The sequence below is a fragment of the Schistocerca americana genome, chromosome 1 (assembly GCF_021461395.2).
Source record: "Schistocerca americana isolate TAMUIC-IGC-003095 chromosome 1, iqSchAmer2.1, whole genome shotgun sequence".
NCBI classification, from domain to species: Eukaryota; Metazoa; Arthropoda; class Insecta; order Orthoptera; family Acrididae; genus Schistocerca; species Schistocerca americana.
Genome location: NC_060119.1, coordinates 727,590,015 through 727,607,514, shown reverse-complemented (window position 1 = coordinate 727,607,514; position 17,500 = coordinate 727,590,015). Strand labels below are relative to the sequence as shown.

The 17,500-nt window shown below is 38.3% G+C and overlaps 1 protein-coding gene across 4 annotated transcripts; it reads right to left on the bottom strand.

Moving 5' to 3' along the window:
• Positions 1–5,996: 5,996 nt before the first annotated feature.
• On the bottom strand, positions 5,997–16,628 carry LOC124545136 (MOB kinase activator 1B). Of its 4 annotated transcripts, none has more exons than XM_047123973.1 (6): positions 16,502–16,628; positions 16,073–16,281; positions 15,690–15,856; positions 6,982–7,209; positions 6,729–6,892; positions 5,997–6,652 (listed from the first exon to the last, which is right to left on the bottom strand). In XM_047123973.1, exons 2-6 carry the CDS (start codon positions 16,084–16,086, stop codon positions 6,572–6,574), a joined length of 654 nt encoding a protein of 217 aa, XP_046979929.1. In that variant the 5' UTR covers positions 16,087–16,281; positions 16,502–16,628; the 3' UTR covers positions 5,997–6,571. The 4 variants fall into 4 exon arrangements, with proteins under 4 accessions (XP_046979929.1, XP_046979937.1, XP_046979945.1 ...); XM_047123981.1 differs by having other exon boundaries at positions 16,379–16,620; XM_047123989.1 differs by having other exon boundaries at positions 16,529–16,587.
• Between the last annotated feature and the right edge of the window lie 872 nt (positions 16,629–17,500).

Sequence of the window (17,500 nt, the reverse complement as noted above, 5' to 3'; positions counted from 1 at the left end):
ACAAACTGACAGTATATAACTGGACACTGATGAAAAATGCTACAAGTAATAAGTTGTCTGCATACCCAGTTTAGGGTCGCTGTTAGCAAACTGTCAATTTTCTTGTTATCATCACAGAGCACACAGTTAAGTCACCTTTACACAAATGACTTTCTTATCTCAACTGACTATTCAAGTCTATTGGGTCTACTGTAGTGTCCCTGGCATTCTGTTCACGTACTGAGTCTTGTATGTTTTGAGTGGTCATTTTAGTTTTCACGTCAGCCCCAAAACTCCCGGTGTTGAAAGAGCTGTCTGCTGTGCAGTTTGGCATCAGAATGGTTCAAGTGAGGTTATGAAGGACTATCCTTTTTACAGAAAAATCAAAATATAGTAACAAAATGTAGGAACAAGCAATGGCAACAGAGTTTACAGTATGGATGACCAATGTAGAGCTTACACTGGCAGTTCTTGTCAATGGTCATATGGTAAATTCTCTACACTCCTGCTAAGTGAAAGAATAGGGAAAGCATCATCCAAACATTTCATAACATATGTACGTACAAGCTCGAGAAAGTACATATTTGCAAACACATCAGAGAATATGCAGAACACAGTAAATAGTACCTTTTTGCTTTATCCTTTGCACCTTGTTTTCTCATTAAGTGTCAAATAACAAAGATTATTTTTCTCTTCCAACAAATCTGACTTTTTCACTGTGAAATAATTTTCATTAAAACATGTTTATCTGTTTACATTCTTGTTTTTGCATAGTATAGGTTTTTCCCACTCTGTAAAACATACATACTATATGCTTTCAGACATTTCGTCTCTCTTGTAGGAGAACACTACTAGGAAAAAAACACCAGGATGCTATGCAACTTTCCAATGTGTCACAAAAACAAAGTAAACAACATAATAAAGATTATGATGACACAGAAGCGCAAAATCAATTTTATAATAGGAGCGAGCTTGACCAGAATAGGTTATAACTTCTATAATCAGCAGATGCTGCCGCAGCCCCTTGTCTGTGCATGTCCAGTGCGCAGCACCTCTGAAATTTAGAACCCCACACTCGACATGATCTACAGATCGACATCATAGACACACTCGCAACGTGGTTGGTGGATGATTTTATAAGCAGGCATGAAAGGTGCACACACTTCAAGTAGTCTATTTTGACCAGAAAGTCACTCGCATAAAAACTGGTTTTAGGCTGAACAATGGTTCATTCAAAGTGAACACCAACGTGGCACTAAGGTATGAATTCTGTTAGTGGACTTCACTGCGCTACTGGAGGGCACACTGCAGAAGACCCCTGCAAGTACTGCTTAGTTTTGGCGGTAAAATGTGCGAGATACCATTTGCTTATGTCAGACACTACTGATAAGCTCATGAAATTCCAATTATGAGTAAATAATTACATACACATGTCATTAGGGTAATTGTAAATGGTCATTAGCAAGAAACATTAGGGTATGACATTATGCAGCCCATATCTATATAGAAGTAAACACACAAGTCAGCCCACCCGCTGCACACTCATGCAAATACATCGCGGAATGGAATTATTGTGTCCCTCAGAAATGCCCATGGACAAAACAGATGCTGAGCAATACATTAAGTTGCAGCAAACATGCATTAGTAGCAGTAGTAACAAAAAAATTCACAAACACGCACATACATACTAAACAGCTTAAAAGTCAATAAGCCAAACTGGTTGCTACTACTGACTGTTTTAAATTATGGTAATGACGTAAGTGTGTAAATATTTGTTCGCAATAAGAGACTTGAATTCTGGCAATAAAAAATAAACAAATGCTACATATGAACAGGAAATATGTTTGGGTGATAAATAAAAGATATTTTAGCTGCAGAAGATGGATAATTTCTTAAAAGTGTACACACACTAAGTTTTTATAAAACACTTCAGAAAACCACTTTTATATTTTTGGATATTCACGAAACATACAGTAAAGACGTCGTCACAAAAAGAGACCCCTTATAACTCAAAGCTTGTAACAGCTGGAAAGACTATGTATTCAATCAACTGGATGCCTGTAAAACAACTGAAGTCACTCTGTAATATCAAACAATAGTGCACGGAGGGAGGAGGGATTGGGGGGGGGGGGGGGGGGGCAGAAGTGGAATGTCACACAAGCCACAAATTCAGGGAAAACTAAGCACCAATGGAAAAAACACATGCTCTCTCCAGCATGAAAACTTGTAAAGAGTGGCTGAGCTGATAATTCAGCTTCAAGAAGCCAAAATACAGAAATAAAACAGATGGTGAAATTAGAGTAAATTGAGAAACGGTGAAGAAGAGCCTCGTGATGATTACAGAGATAGGCGGAAATCTGAAGACGGAAAAACTGGAAGAAAAAAATATGGCACAAAGAAATGACAGTACATAAAGACAAAAAAAACTCCCACACCCAACTATAATTTAGTGAAGTGAATGAGAGTAAGGGTGTGTGTGTGTGTGTGTGTGTGTGTGTGTGTGTGTGTGTGTGTGTGTGTGTGTGTGAGAGAGAGAGAGAGAGAGAGAGAGAGAGAGAGAGAGAGAGAGATATTAACATCAGCCAGCCAGTAACTGCAGTAATTGGAAATACGAGGGGCCGTTCAGAAAGTAACCTCCGGTTGATTTAAAAAATACACCAAGTTAAATAAAAATATTTTAATATATACATCTTACAACTACATCTTTGCACTATTTTTCTACATAGTCTCCATAGCGATTGAGGCACTTGTATCTCTTCACAAGCTTTGAAATTCCTTCTGCATAAAAATCACCCGCTTGTGCCTGGAGCCAGCCTGTGACCGCATATTTGAGCTCTTCGTCGTCATCAAACCGCTGTGACCCGAGCCATTTCTTCAAATGCATGAAGAGGTGATAATCACTTGGCGCCAGGTCTGGGCTGTAAGGTGGATGGTTGATAACGTCCCACTTGAAGGACTCAAGAAGGGCCGTTGTTCTGCGAGCAGAGTGAGGACGGGCGTTATCGTGCAAAAAAACGATACCGGAAGTCAGCATACCACGGCGTTTGTTCTGTATAGCCCGTCGTAACTTTTTTATTGTTTCACAGTACATGTCTTGATTAATGGTCGTACCACGTTCCATGAATTCAACCAACAACACCCCTTTGGCATCCCAAAACACCGTTGCCATCAGTTTTCTGGCAGAAAAATCTTGCGAGGCTTTTCTTGGTTTGGTAGGCGAATTTGAATGTGCCCACATCTTTGATTGTTCTTTTGTCTCAGGGGTCACGTACTTAATCCAGGTTTCGTCACCGGTCACGATTCTGTTTAACAATGGTTCTCCTTCGTCCTCATAATGTGACAAAGTCTAATGCAGAGGCCATTCTTTGAGTTTTGTGGTGGTCGGTAAGAATTTTGGGCACCCATCGTGCACAGAACTTACGGTAACCCAATCTTGCTGTCACTATCTCGTACAAGAGAGTCTTAGAAATCTGTGGAAAACCAGTAGACAACTCCGACATTGAGAAACGTCGATTTTCACGAACTTTTGCATCAACTGTCTGAATGAGTTCGTCAGTCACCAATGATGGTCTACCACTCCTCTCTTCATCATGAACGTTTTCTCGTCCACTTTTAAATAAACGTACCCATTCACGGACAACTCCTTCACTCATAACTCTTGGTCCGTACATGGCACAAAGCTCACGATGAATAGCTGCTGCAGAATATCCTTCGGCTGTAAAAAACCTTATGACAGCACGCACTTCACATTTGGCGGGGTTTTCTATTGCAGCACACATTTCAAACTGCCACAAAAACTAAACTAGCGCAGGTACGACGTTCACTCGACCACGGCTTGATGCCGACTGACCTGTTGAGTGCATGAACGCACAGATGGCGTCGCTACTCCCCCCACAACCCGCACTGTGACCAATCGGAGGTTACTTTCTGAACCGCCCTCGTACATAATGAACCACGAAGCACAGAAAAAATGATTAACACTGCTCAAGTTTCCTGCATCTGTCTGAAAAGTATATAAAACTATAACGAGAGAGACTGACAATTAGTATCCTTCACATTTGTCTCTGGTCTTTATTATTGTATGTTCCATCTATACCTTGTTCATGGCCCTCTCTTAGAAGAGCATTTTTATAGTCTACAAGTAATTACTAGTTTGAAATACATGACTAATGCTGCAGGGTAAGTTTTCACATTTGGAAGAAGAAATCTTTTGGTATACAGTGTTGCCTTTAGATATGACGTAAGAGAAAGTTTGTAAACTGTCCTAAAAGTTTCCTTCACAAACATGTTTGTAATTGTTTCTTTTCTGTACATACACATCTCCACAGTTTTGCACTTGTGGATTTTCAGTTAACTTTTCAAAGCACAGAGGAGGGTGTAAGGGCAAGGGCTAGCAGAAACTGGCACCAGAATTACAGGACTGAAGAATAAGTTGCAATCTCCTCTCACCTGTTCCACATCCACCTCTACCCCGTAATCCTAAATTCCCTCATTTCAACTTCTGCCCACTTCTATCCATCCTTCCCAATGCAATAACCCATGTCACTGTATGCTGCTCACAATTCCCTCTGCCTGTGGCAACAATAGGCCACCTGTGTCATATCAATCCCATGTGCCTGCTGCCTTCCCCTCTCAGCTGTCTGCCAACATTCCTAAACTCTCCCTCTCACTTCCAACCACCTTCCTATCCTTGCCCACTCCAATCATCCTAGTCAAGCTGCAGTGTCATACAATGTAGCTGTGTCCGATTTGTTAATGTGCCGATCTAGGATTCAATGCCTGAAGTGTTATGGCGGGTTTTTACCTTTGTTCATTCCATTATTTACATTTCACAAAGGAATTTCCATTACCTTATCGAAATACACAAATTTTGTTTTAAATTTTTTTCAATTACCATTCCCTATCTGGATATGTCTATAATTTTTGGTAAGCAACTCCACCCATCAACCACAAATTTTGGTATGCAAGACCTACCCAGGCAATCTCATTCGTTATTTCATTATCTATGTTTTTTATACCCTTGCCACTTAGAGGTTCTTCAGAAGTAGGCCAATGTATCCCGACACATCCTTCAGGAAATGGGGACACGGATAGCATTCAATATTATTACAGATGCGACAAAATAGCCACTCCACACGCCCAACACAGCAGCTATACAACTGACGTTATAGGAGCAGCACTGGTCAAGTACTGGAGTTCTAAGAGTCCTTGCAGTTCTGTGGTAGTGTTCCTTACTGTACATGTAGGCACACTGGAGTTCTAAGAGTCCTTGCAGTTCTGTGGTAGTGTTCCTTACTGTACATGTAGGCACACTGTAATATCCAAACGGTCTTGCTTAACAGGAAATATGGCATTGGAACTGTTACTAAGACTTGTTTCTTAACAGCCACAAAAGGAAGGAGGGTAAATACAGTTTAGTGTCTGACTGACAATACATTTGACACAGAACAATAGGTCAGATTGAAGGAGGATATAATAGGAAATCAGGGATGGTCATTCTAAAGGAATCATTTCACCAGCTGCCTGTATTTATTTAAATAAACCACAAAAAACCAATATCAGGGGGCCTAAACCAACATCTGAACCACATTCATGCCAAATCAAAGTCCAGGGTCTTAACCACTGCACTAACTGCCTCAATTAGCCAGTCATTGTGTAATTTTGCAAATTACTATTGGATTGGTCTGAGTGTAATCACACAATGACAAACACTTTCTAAGAATGAGAACCAGAGCAATGGCATTCACAAGCAAATTCCAGGAGAGGTTTCAGAATGCAGCTGATAGCAGTGAGCTTCTCAAGTAGCAATATGAAGCACAACACCTACTCACTCTGTGTTATATTTCTGATGGTGGCTCCATACACACAGGCTGGTTGTGTTGTGTACCACAGAACCCATCATGGTGGTCACTGGATGAAGGTACAACATTGAAGGGGACACACAGAACACTGCTGTTGTATGAGAAGCTACAATTTAGTTGATTAACAGTGCACCTGCATCTCAAGATTAACTTACATGTTTTATATATAATTTATTTGCTCTTTCTGTTGCATTGCAACCACATTTTGTACAATAAAATAGTAATAAATACTACAGCAACAACATTTAACAATCAACAAAACAATGTCTAGCCAAACATTGAAAGCAAATGACTAAAACTGACACATAAGAAGAAGAGAAAGAAATATTTGCAACTGAAATACTGCGTCAGATCAGCAGAACAAATGCATATGCTAAACTCAAAGTATATGAAGCCAAGTAGACAGCCACATAAGAATCTGGATATTGTAATAATGTTACACATTCTGTCTGCTTCTGTCACTACCACAAAAATAAATACATACTTACTAATCTTCTCAAAAAACTGGTAAGAGTTAAGACACTCACTGATAAGAATTTTCCATCATATTTTCATTCTCACTTTGTGATCTGGACTAACAGACAATCCAACAGGAACAATGTGCAACAACGCATGATAAGCTATGTAACGGCACCATGTGAGAAATTACACAAAAACTATACAAATGTATGTAAATATATTTTGTTCACTTTATATATTGTCCCCACAGAGTATTTGAAAGCATTTCCTTTTTATCGGCATTCTTTTGCTGTTAGCTTCTCAATTAATTCCTGTAAAGGCGCTAATTCTTTTCGATCAATCAAATTGAATTCCTGAAAGAAAAGAGAAAGATGTTAAAATCATGAACAAATTTTAAATACTGTGTGTTAAATAATTTAATTCACACACCTGAACAAAAAAGATGAAGTGTTTAAATGATGTATTGAGATGAGCCTCTTCACCCAGCTGGACAACTTCTGAGAAATGCTGGTGATAAATATGTGCATACACTCTGAAAAGTCTCTTCAGTATCGTCTTTGCAATGGAGAGGAAGTTTTTGGGAAATGGTACTCCTGCAAAATTCAAGAGTCCACTAGAATAACCAACTAACAACACTTAATGCTAAGAGAGTTAGAGGTACTGTTCTACAGGCACTGATTACCAATTTTTGAAGGAAATAATGTTTCATCATCTAACTGATCTTGCACCCATGTCATTAAATAATCTATGTATTTAGGGGCAGAACATTTTATAGGTTTCTTTACAGTATGTCCATCTGCCCAATGGTATTCATACTTTGGTCCTGCTGACATTATAGGACAACTGTCTTCAGTGCAAAATTCTGTTATTGTTCCATATAACATATTTATCTGATTAAAGAAGTCCACAGCTGAAAAAAAAGAACAGTAACCACTAATGACAAGTGACTACCACAAAAAATTTTGTTTAACAACAAAAATAATCAATTATTGATTATATAATGTAAATGTATAGATAAAAAATCTACTCAACCAAGCAGCAGCAGCAGCAGGCGAACACACACACACACAAAAGGATTTAACTTTTACAAGCTTTCGGAGCCAGTGGTGGCTCCTGCTAGAAGAGTTGAAGAAGAAGGAAGAGGGGTGAAGGAAAAGGACTGGAAAGGTTTAGGGGAATGGGTACAGTTCAGAAAAGTCATCCAGAACCCCAGGTCAGGAGAAACTTACCAGACGGGATGAGAAGGAAAGACTGGTTGTTGGGGACTGCATTGGATGAGATTTGCCCCAACAATCAGTCTTTCCTTCTTATCCTGGCCAATAAATCTCCCCTCACCTGAGCTTCTGGATGACTTTTCTGAACTGTACCCCTTCCCTAAATCTCTCTAGTCCTATCCCTTCACCCCTCTTCCTTCCCCTTCAACTCTTCTATCAAAAGAGGGAGCCACTGGCTCCAAAAGCTTATAAAAGTTAAATCCCTTTGTGTGTGTGTGTGTGTGTGTGTGTGTGTGTGTGTGTGTGTGTGTGTGTGTGTGTGTGTGTGTTCCCCTGCCGCCACTTGGTGAGAAGATTTTTCATCCACTCATTTAAATTAAAAAATTTTGTTTCTTATTCTAACAATATTTCATAAACAATGTCTCGAACACGTATTTATAAAATGACCACCACATGTATAGATTACTGACTTGTGAGGTATATTTTTAAAATAAGGCCTGTGTTAAAGAGTGGGAACAACGAACATTGTCATGGTACACATTCATGTCTGCTCCCAACATGCTTTGTGCACATTTAGGTGCCATTTTCAGCCATACTGTGTTTGCATTTCCAACTACAGACGTTTACTGTACTTCACTTTCCTACGAATCTATGAGTTTGAATACTCAATATTTATCAGCAACAAATGATACTCCACTAAAATTTCTATGGTTATCACTGAAATATTTAGAGAGTTTAAAACTTTAGTTTTGACCAGCTCCCAAACTCACAAACCTCCAAGGTGTTAGAAATTCAAAGCCAATCATTCCTTCCTGAACTCAATCAAATATCACTATATAAAAATGATGCAAATTTCTTATCCTTGTAGTCACAACTTAATACTATCACTGTTAGGATTCAAGAATAGCTCATCAATTTACGAGACAGTTTACTCCTATCCAGGAGTTCCAAATGCTTTTGTATGAGTAAATCATGGAATAATACTAAATAATTATATTACATTACAGAGCTAGAGAAAAACTATACAGTCACTTTAGCCCACTTACATGGACAGAAAACAGTCTTCACTAGCTGACATTAAATGGAAATGCAGTATTTAATTCCACAAAGTTTTGCAGTTTTAGATTTGTCAGCAAAAAAGTCTAGTTCTTAAACGATTTAATACTGAGTCAGAAAATCTGTTTTATATTTATGTTTTAGTCCTAAATCCACCACAATTTTTTTTAGACCAGCAATGACAGGCCAATTTCACCTCATTATTTTCTATAGAAATGAAACTGATAGTCTTAAATCTTTACTGCTGCTATTTGGAAGGAAGTATAATCAAAGTGAAAATTCAGAAACCTTACTTTGCATAATAAGCTCACCAGACAAAGTTGCCTTCCATCTATGGCTCATGGTAACGGGTGCATTTAAGTGTGATATGGACTCGACAAAATTCTGGATGTATAAAATGTCAATAACCAGTCAATCTTGTTGCAATAACTTTCATATCAATCATACTGACTGAATGCTTTTCCCAATATTTGGAGCATTATTCTAGGCTATGTAGTACTTTTTTCTCAATATAGATCAAATCTAAAGTCTCTGCAGGTCAGTCTAGATGTTTTAAATGTCCTTAATATTTCTCATGCCAAGCAATCAATCTGAATGTAGTGGGCACATGAAATGCAATCTTTGACTGCAAGACTGGTGAACAACTGCTCTTGCACAAAAAATGCCACACTACAAAACTCAGTAGCAAAACAATTTCAGACATATGAATTTAATTATCCTACATATTGCAAGACCATACATGGAAAGAAGCCGCATTCCATACCAACTATGCCACAATTACAGTAATGCATTTCATGTGGGATGGCTGGATACAACATTAATGGTGCAAGAAGTCCAATAACAATGATTACTGAAGTCCAAAGTAATTACATCAAAAAGCTGTATTTAATTATTCTACTCAAACAGAAAATCAGGCAGAACTGCACTTCTTGTGTCTTCAGAAAGTGCAAAATACAACAATGAATGCAGGAATAGTAACACCCAAATCAACAAATGAAACAGCTTGCACTTTGTGTTAACAGCCAATTTTAAGAAGAATAGTTGTTCGATTATTAATGGCGAACAATATGGCAGTCAAACAGAAGAAACAAATCTCTCAAAATCTTCAATAGATATTTTAAGTATTCTGCTTCTTTGAAAATGCAAATGATCACCAGGAACTAACCAAGTCAATTGTTGTGATTTCCTTTTCTGCTGGAAAGGAATCTAAATATTCAGTACCATACATAAATCACAGGATATTCATTTTTTATGTTTATGATCTGTCAACTATTCTCTCCCACTGCAAATATCATCTATATGTTGATAACCTTCAGTTATATACTGACGAGCCAAAACATTATGACCACCTGCTTAATCGCTTGTTGATTCATCTTTCGAATGCAATGCAGCACCAATTTTGTGCACCACTGATTCTACAATTTGTTGGTAGGTTTGTGGAGGTATGTGGCATAAGATGTCTACACACAAGTTGTGTAATTCCCATAAATAACAGGCCGCTGATTTGTGTAGGTGGCGATAGCACATCAGATTTACGTCAGGCGAATTTGGTGGTCAAGACATCAACATGATTTCACTATCATGTTCCTCAAACCACTGTAATACGATTCTAGTTTCGAGATACAGACAATTATGTTGGCAAAATATGGCACAGCCATCAGGGAAGACATCAAGCTTGAAGGAATGCAGATGGAATGTTGTCTTTTGATTACTACCACAGGTCCCAAGCAAATGCAGGAGAATGCCTCCCACAGCATGATACTGGTCCCACCAGGCTGCATCCATTGTGTGCAGCACATTTCAAGCCACCGTTCACTTCAATGAAGGCATTTATGGAGATGACCAGCAACCTGGTGCAACACGAAACATGATTCATCCAAAGAGACGACACGTTTCCTATGCTCAGCAGTCTAATCCCGATAGCCCTGTGCCCACTGCAGTTTTAATTGTTATTGTCTTTGGGTCAATGTGTGAACACACAGGAGTGGTCTGCTACAGAGATCCATGTTCAACAATGTACAATAAATGGAGTGCTCCAAACCACTTGTTCGAGCATAAGCACTGTGCTCGTTCGGCAAAGATATATTAGATTACCATCTATCTTACTTTACAGAGCAGACAAGCCCCCAAACCCCACATTCTGTGACAAGTCCTGGACATCTAACCACTCAGCACCCAGTGGTAGTGTCCAATGTTGTTCTACCACTTTCTGTAGATGCAAATGACAGTAGCACATGAACATTCAACTAGCTTTCCTGTTTCCAAGATACTCTTTCACAGGCTTTGCGCGATAACTTGCCCTTTGTGAGAGTTTCTATCTCTATGATTTCCCAATTTGCAGCACATACCTTCGCTAGGACGATGCCTATCCATCTCTGCTCCATTTACCTACTTTCCTTACTGCTTCACATGTCCGAATGCCACCAGATGACGTAATGATTAGGTGAACAGTGGTCATAAGGTTTTGGCTGTTCAGTGCACTTAAGTGCAAGTAAAAACAGACTTTTACACTGCCATCCAGCATGTAAATGCTCATTTACTTGTCTTGTCTGAGTGTGTGCAGTCACCACGAAAGACATTACCAAGCAGTTCAGGGAATATCTTCCATCCTTAATCCTAAACAGCACACAAATAACAGTTTCCTCTTCTGCAAAGAACTTGAGGTTAATTCTGAACTATCACTTAGACTCCCCCATACTTGACTATGGTGATGCCATTCTCCGATAACTTTCTGACAAAAGCTCACACAGGCCAGAACTGGCAATCAATGCCTGTATGCAATACATTTGTGATGTATACTATTTCACATTTAATAAAATATTCCAGACAATTATGCTGTGGTCAAAGATATTTCATTCTAAAACCTGATGTTTTGGCCCCATCTGCAGAGCACATTTTCGAGGGGGGTCGTAGCTTTGTTGAACGTCTGATTCACACCATGGCTCACTACTGACTACAGCAAAATTCCACTTCCACTAGCTCCCATGCAGTGGCGTGATGTCACATATTTTGAATAGGAGCACACAATTGGCCATTACTGACTGATGTCGTCCGCTGTTACTACCATCCCATGGTGGAAGACTGGTACACATCTTTTTTAGCACCGGAATCCAAATTTCATTGAATTTCACACCCTCCCCCTTCCTATTGAAATTCCTGGGGTGTTTCACAATCTCTACGGCCTCTCTACATAGTATTTCGTGGTATCCACTTGTGACTGCTGGTTCTTGGGTACTATCAAAATAAATGTGGTGGTCTCCTGGCAATAAAGACGTATCGCAACAGCGGGACTAGTGCAGCAGGGGATACAACCCGTCGGCTTTGGACAATGACGTCACAAGTGGCCAATCGAGAAGCGATTCTTCTTAGTGTTGTAGCTCCCTTCAGTGGCTGATAAGTGTTATTTGACTTTTTTAAAAAAAAAATCTCACGAGATAGAATAAACAGATCCACTTTATTAAGCAATCAGTAAAAAAACTAAACTGAAACATAACAGCAAAAGCTAAAATGGTAAACTGCTCTCTGGCGGCTTGTGACGTCCTTGTCCAAAGCCGACGGGTTGTATCCCCTGCTGCACTAGACCCGCAACAGCTGATCTGTCAATCTCCACTCTTCTGCAATTACCCTTGTGCTCTCAAGAGTTGTTTTTTTTTTCTTCTTGGCGACTCTAAGAGTAACTGCAGAAGAGTGGAGGTTGACAGATGAGCTGTTGTGGAACATTCATTATAGCCAGGAGACCACCACGTTCATTTTAATAACACTTAAGTACTGGCAGCCACAAGTTGATACCACAAGACTATATAGAGGGGCCATAGAGATTGTGAAACACCCTAGGAATTTCAACAGGAACGAGAAGGGAGTGAAATTGAATGAAATTTTGATTCCGGTGCTAAAAAAGATATATACCAGTCTTCCACCATACGATGACAGTAACAGCAAATGACAGCACTCGATAACGGCCAACTGTGTTCGCCTATTCAAAACATGTGACATCACGCCACTGCACAGGAGCTTGTGGAAGTGGAATTTTGCTGTAGCCAGTAGAGAGCCAGGGTGTGAATAGGATGTTCAACAAAGCTACAATCCCCCTTGATAAAGTGCTCTGCAGACGGGGACAAAATATAGGGTTTTAGAATGAAATTTCTTGGACCACAGCGTAATAGTACGGAATATTTTATTAACTGTGACAATTCTGGCCATGAAACTTTACACATTTTGACCATATCATTCCTGACTATGAACAGTTATCATAGCTGTGTGCCAATAAGCGTAGACCATCATACTCATGCTTTCTCTATTGTCTTCTCATTCACTGAACTCCCACTCATTTATCTTCAAGTCTTAAGTTACTATCTGAACAGTACAGCAGAAATACTCTTCCTCAACAACTTAAAATCCCCTCTGTACAATCAAACAACACAGCCATGTTCTCTAAATCATTTTCTGTAGGCCCTATGCCTATTGGGAACCTCACCTTCCTCAAAGGATCAGACAAATCGAATTCCTTCCAAACTTCAAATGGCAGTTCAAACAGCCATTTCTCTCTTATACTAAGCCTGCTACTCATTCACTTCAATCTCCTTCCACCATATTAATAGAATTCTTCATTTAAATTCTGTTCTTTCATAACAGCAACTGCAACAGTCATTTCAATCTCCTCCTTTCTTTATCTCTTCTACTTCTATAATACTAATCACATATTCAAATGTGCTAAACTAATCCACATCATTCTTAATGCCCTTTACTGTTGTTATAATTAATGTCAACCATTCTTTTCATTTTTAGTATTAATGTCTATTATTAGTGTTGTTGTTGTTCCTGTCAATATTTTTATTTTTTTTATTTTTTGGCAGGTATTGTTCCTGATCACATGTCAGGCTATAAAAGCAATAAATAAATAAGTAAACAAATATAATAAAAAGAACTGAGACAAAAAATATTTTGATGAAGGTCACACAGGGCTACTTAAGGCCCAATCTACGCAAACAGCCACTTTAATCACCAAGCTGATAGGAGCACCTGATGTGTTCCCAATGTGAAATTTGTACTCAAGATTTGCCACAATTGACAGTAGAAACAAAATTTCCTGTCATTACATTTAGATTTATTTTTAAAGAATAGCAACTAATGGAGGAATGGAAAGAGGGGGGAGGCACCAAATTATATGTTGTTTACATGAAAAAATGTTCTTTAACTAGCCCTGATGACCAAAGTGATTTACCTCTTGCATATTGCTTAGGTATTCAGTGGCACTTTATTATCTAAGAGTATCAATTAAGAAGTAAATAAATGACCGCAAATTCAGAGATGCTACAGGCTAATAGAAACAGTGAGTAGCTTTGTGGTGCATTTTTTTGTTTCGATGGGTTATTTCGGTCTATAGAACACATCCACTCAAGAGTCAGATTAGTAAAAATAAGGAACAATAGCTATACGATCGTTTTAATGAGTAGTTCCGAAGGATGGAGATAAACAATGTAAGAGCACTAATTTATTCTGATAAAGTAAGACATCGATCTATTCAGAAGAGTTTCTTGAAACAGATTTTATAAAGACATTCCCTCTAAAATAATTAAGTATCTTAAAGTTTCATATTAGTTGCATATAGTTTTTATGACCCCTCAGAAGCCTTATTTTCTGTCATTATGGTGTGGTGCAGTGAAGAACTTACATTGGACAGTGACCAATTCAGTGCTGTTACATTGCGAAAGCAATTTGTAAATCATACTGTTGACACAAGAATGCCGGTTCACTGAATTTGACATTATGAAGGAGGGGAAAAGAAAGAGAATGGAAATAGAACTTCAGTGTTTTCTCCAATCCACAAATTTTTAACATGACAATTGCAGTTTCTGTCTTTTGAAGTTTATAGATACTTCAGTTGATTCATCATTAGGGAGCTTAGCATTACTCAACAGGAGTTGACATCATAAATTTTCATATGTAGAGAACACTAAATAATTCAGGTCTAAATTTAGCTAATCACACATTCCTTGTTCATACAGCTTCTACAACGTCAAAAGACAAACACAATGTTAAGTATTACAGATCTCAATACTGATCTTATTAATGTTTAAAAAATCATGTATGTTTAGATAACATCTAATAATAATTATGACATGATAGTATTCCTGTCACTGCATATTTACATCAAAAGCACACCACATCAGTAATGGTTCTATGAAGTAGGCCTATATGTTTTTAATACCACTTGTTACGCATATTACAAAAGTGGATGTCCATGTACAAGTCAAATAAGCTGAGGTTATTATCTCTGCTAAGTGCCATCTGTCACACACCTTAGCATGAACTGAAATGCCTGTATTACAACAGATCAAATTACTCTCATAGCAAAGAATGCAACTGCAACATTGGTTTAGTGAGATGATTCTGGAGGGATGGGTTTTAGCATTTGTATAAAAGATAGCAAACAAGACATTTACTAATTCACAGTTTGGTGCTTTTATCTCAGTAGGCTTGGTATCACATAATTACTGAAGGTAGGGCCTCTGTGTATGTGCAATAAACTAATGATGAAGTTAGAGAAAGGCAAAATACATTACAGGCAGTGAGTTCATCAAAGGTCAACACTTTGGTGTTCATGCACACAAGATAAGGTACATATGCAATCCTAAAATACTGTCAGGGTGTACATACAGTAAACCTAAAAAAGAGGAGAGTCACCACTACATATGTCAACACATGTAGTAACAGCATCCTACTTAAGACAGTAAACAATAAATTCAAAATCTGATATATTACAGGTGCTATCTACAACCAAAAGGTCAAAAAACTAGTTATTTGTATACTTGGTAGGAAAAAAAAAAAAAGAGGCAAGCACTATCGAACTAAGTACAATACCTTTTCACAAAAGCTGGCAATCATCGATTAGCAAACTACGAACGTTGAACATGCTACACACTTTTAGGGGGACGTCACTATCTGAATCAAGAAACATTTTCACTTTCACCGCACTGGGAAACTTCGGTCTTGTTGAAATCTCTTACAACCAACGGCTACCCAATGCGCATTTTCGTGCTTTACAAATGAGACCTTCGTATGTTGTTGCATGGGGAACAATGCTGAAGTGTCACAAAATTGTTACAAATTTTAAACTTACTGTTAACTGCGACCCACTCATTTAAATCTTCTCCTTCAGGCAACATAACTGCGAGCCGCAGATTACCGGAACCCAATGTTGCAGCAGCATGTTTCATTAAGTCATACTGGTGCGTCCCTTCAGGTATGTTCTTCTTCGGTTTAAAAGTTTTTGATGACCGACTGCCACTAAAATTAAACATTGAATAACAAAATGTGTAACATCAAAATCAATAAATTACGTTCCAATGCTTAAATCACGTTACTATAACGGCTTCACTTAAGTCATACTACATCATTTGACATCAACCAACAACGTATCTAATACTACATCAATCGCAACAAGTGACAAGGGCAACACAGCATGAATAGTTACTTCACAGAGAGGAAGTTAAGTACACTTACAACAAGAAGCTCATTCTGAAGTGCCCCAGTTACTTTGGCAGAAAAAAGTGCAAATGGCTAATCTGCTAGTGCATATTGCAGATGTTCAGTATGCAGCTTCTCTTGCGATTCTTCCTGGGACGTTACTTTTCAGATGCCGTTAACCACAACCATTAGCTGTCTGCGGCTGTCACGAATATCTATGCACTGGTTTGTTTTACAAATGGCCGCTACGAAACAAAAGGATTAATTATGCAAAGCTTGTTTAGTTCGCTGCTTATTACTGAGATATGGTGTGCAAATTTCTCCAAAAAGCAAAATATGTACACGATCTACAGCGAATATGTAACAGGAGCGCACGCGATCGGGAATGGTGTTATTGCTCTTTTCCCAATGCTCTCCTAAAAAAAAGAGCTTCAGTCGAGTTCTTAAAACAGCGAGTATATCTACCTTAAACTAGCTACGAAAATAGTGCACCTAGATCATAAAACTACACGCAGAACTTTAGTTATTGATGACTGTCTATAACCGTTTGACAGCTAATACACATACAACATCTATGCTACTGTCGCTCATGTTATCGATAGCATTCCCATCTCCCGACTTTTTATTGGACGAAAGAAAACAGTTTTTTCCTGCCCAACAATCGTAATCCTTAGGTGAGGGACATAAAAAGCAGATATGATTGGCAGCGTTTAATAGGCCTTAATTATGCAGCTAAAATAATGATAATACCATGAGTATAAACTGAAATTATTTAGGAAGATAACACCACAAATTTGCAAACGTGAGGGAAAAATGGTGCGAGTGATATCTTAGTACTTTCACCATAACAATACACAATTTAGTTTCTGTTCGCAAATGATTGTTTTGCAGCAAATACCGTGGATATTCCCTGGCTGGGTCAGTCTCGGGCACGAGACATTAATATATCTGTGGGCTATTGGATTAGCTTTTTAATAATATGTATCCAGTGCTATCTTCGATTATTTTGTCTATTTACTTATCCCTTACCCCTGGACTGTAGGTGACAGTATTGGGTGTGCAAGCAGACAGACCAAGACAGTCGTAAAATCTGAGTTCTGGCTGCATCTATCGTTTTACATATGGAGCTTTGTTATAACGAGCATGATATAAATTTACAATAAAATTAGAATTTCTTTGTAATGACACATAAATGATTTTTACATATATTTTCTGTTAATTTGTCCGTCTGAAAATTAACTATAATTTTAAAAGTGACCGGGTTGAACTTCAGTGTTAGGGAGACTGGCAGTAATAAACAGATGATGTATAGATGTCTTTGTGAGGTACGGGTACCCTTTTCAAATGATTTTAAAAGTTTTCGATTCTTTTTCTTTCAATAACTGAGTTAGATAGCTTATTAAAAACACTTTTTGCCTGTTTCGCTTCGAACACTCATTGTCAGTTTGATGTTGCAGTGTCTAA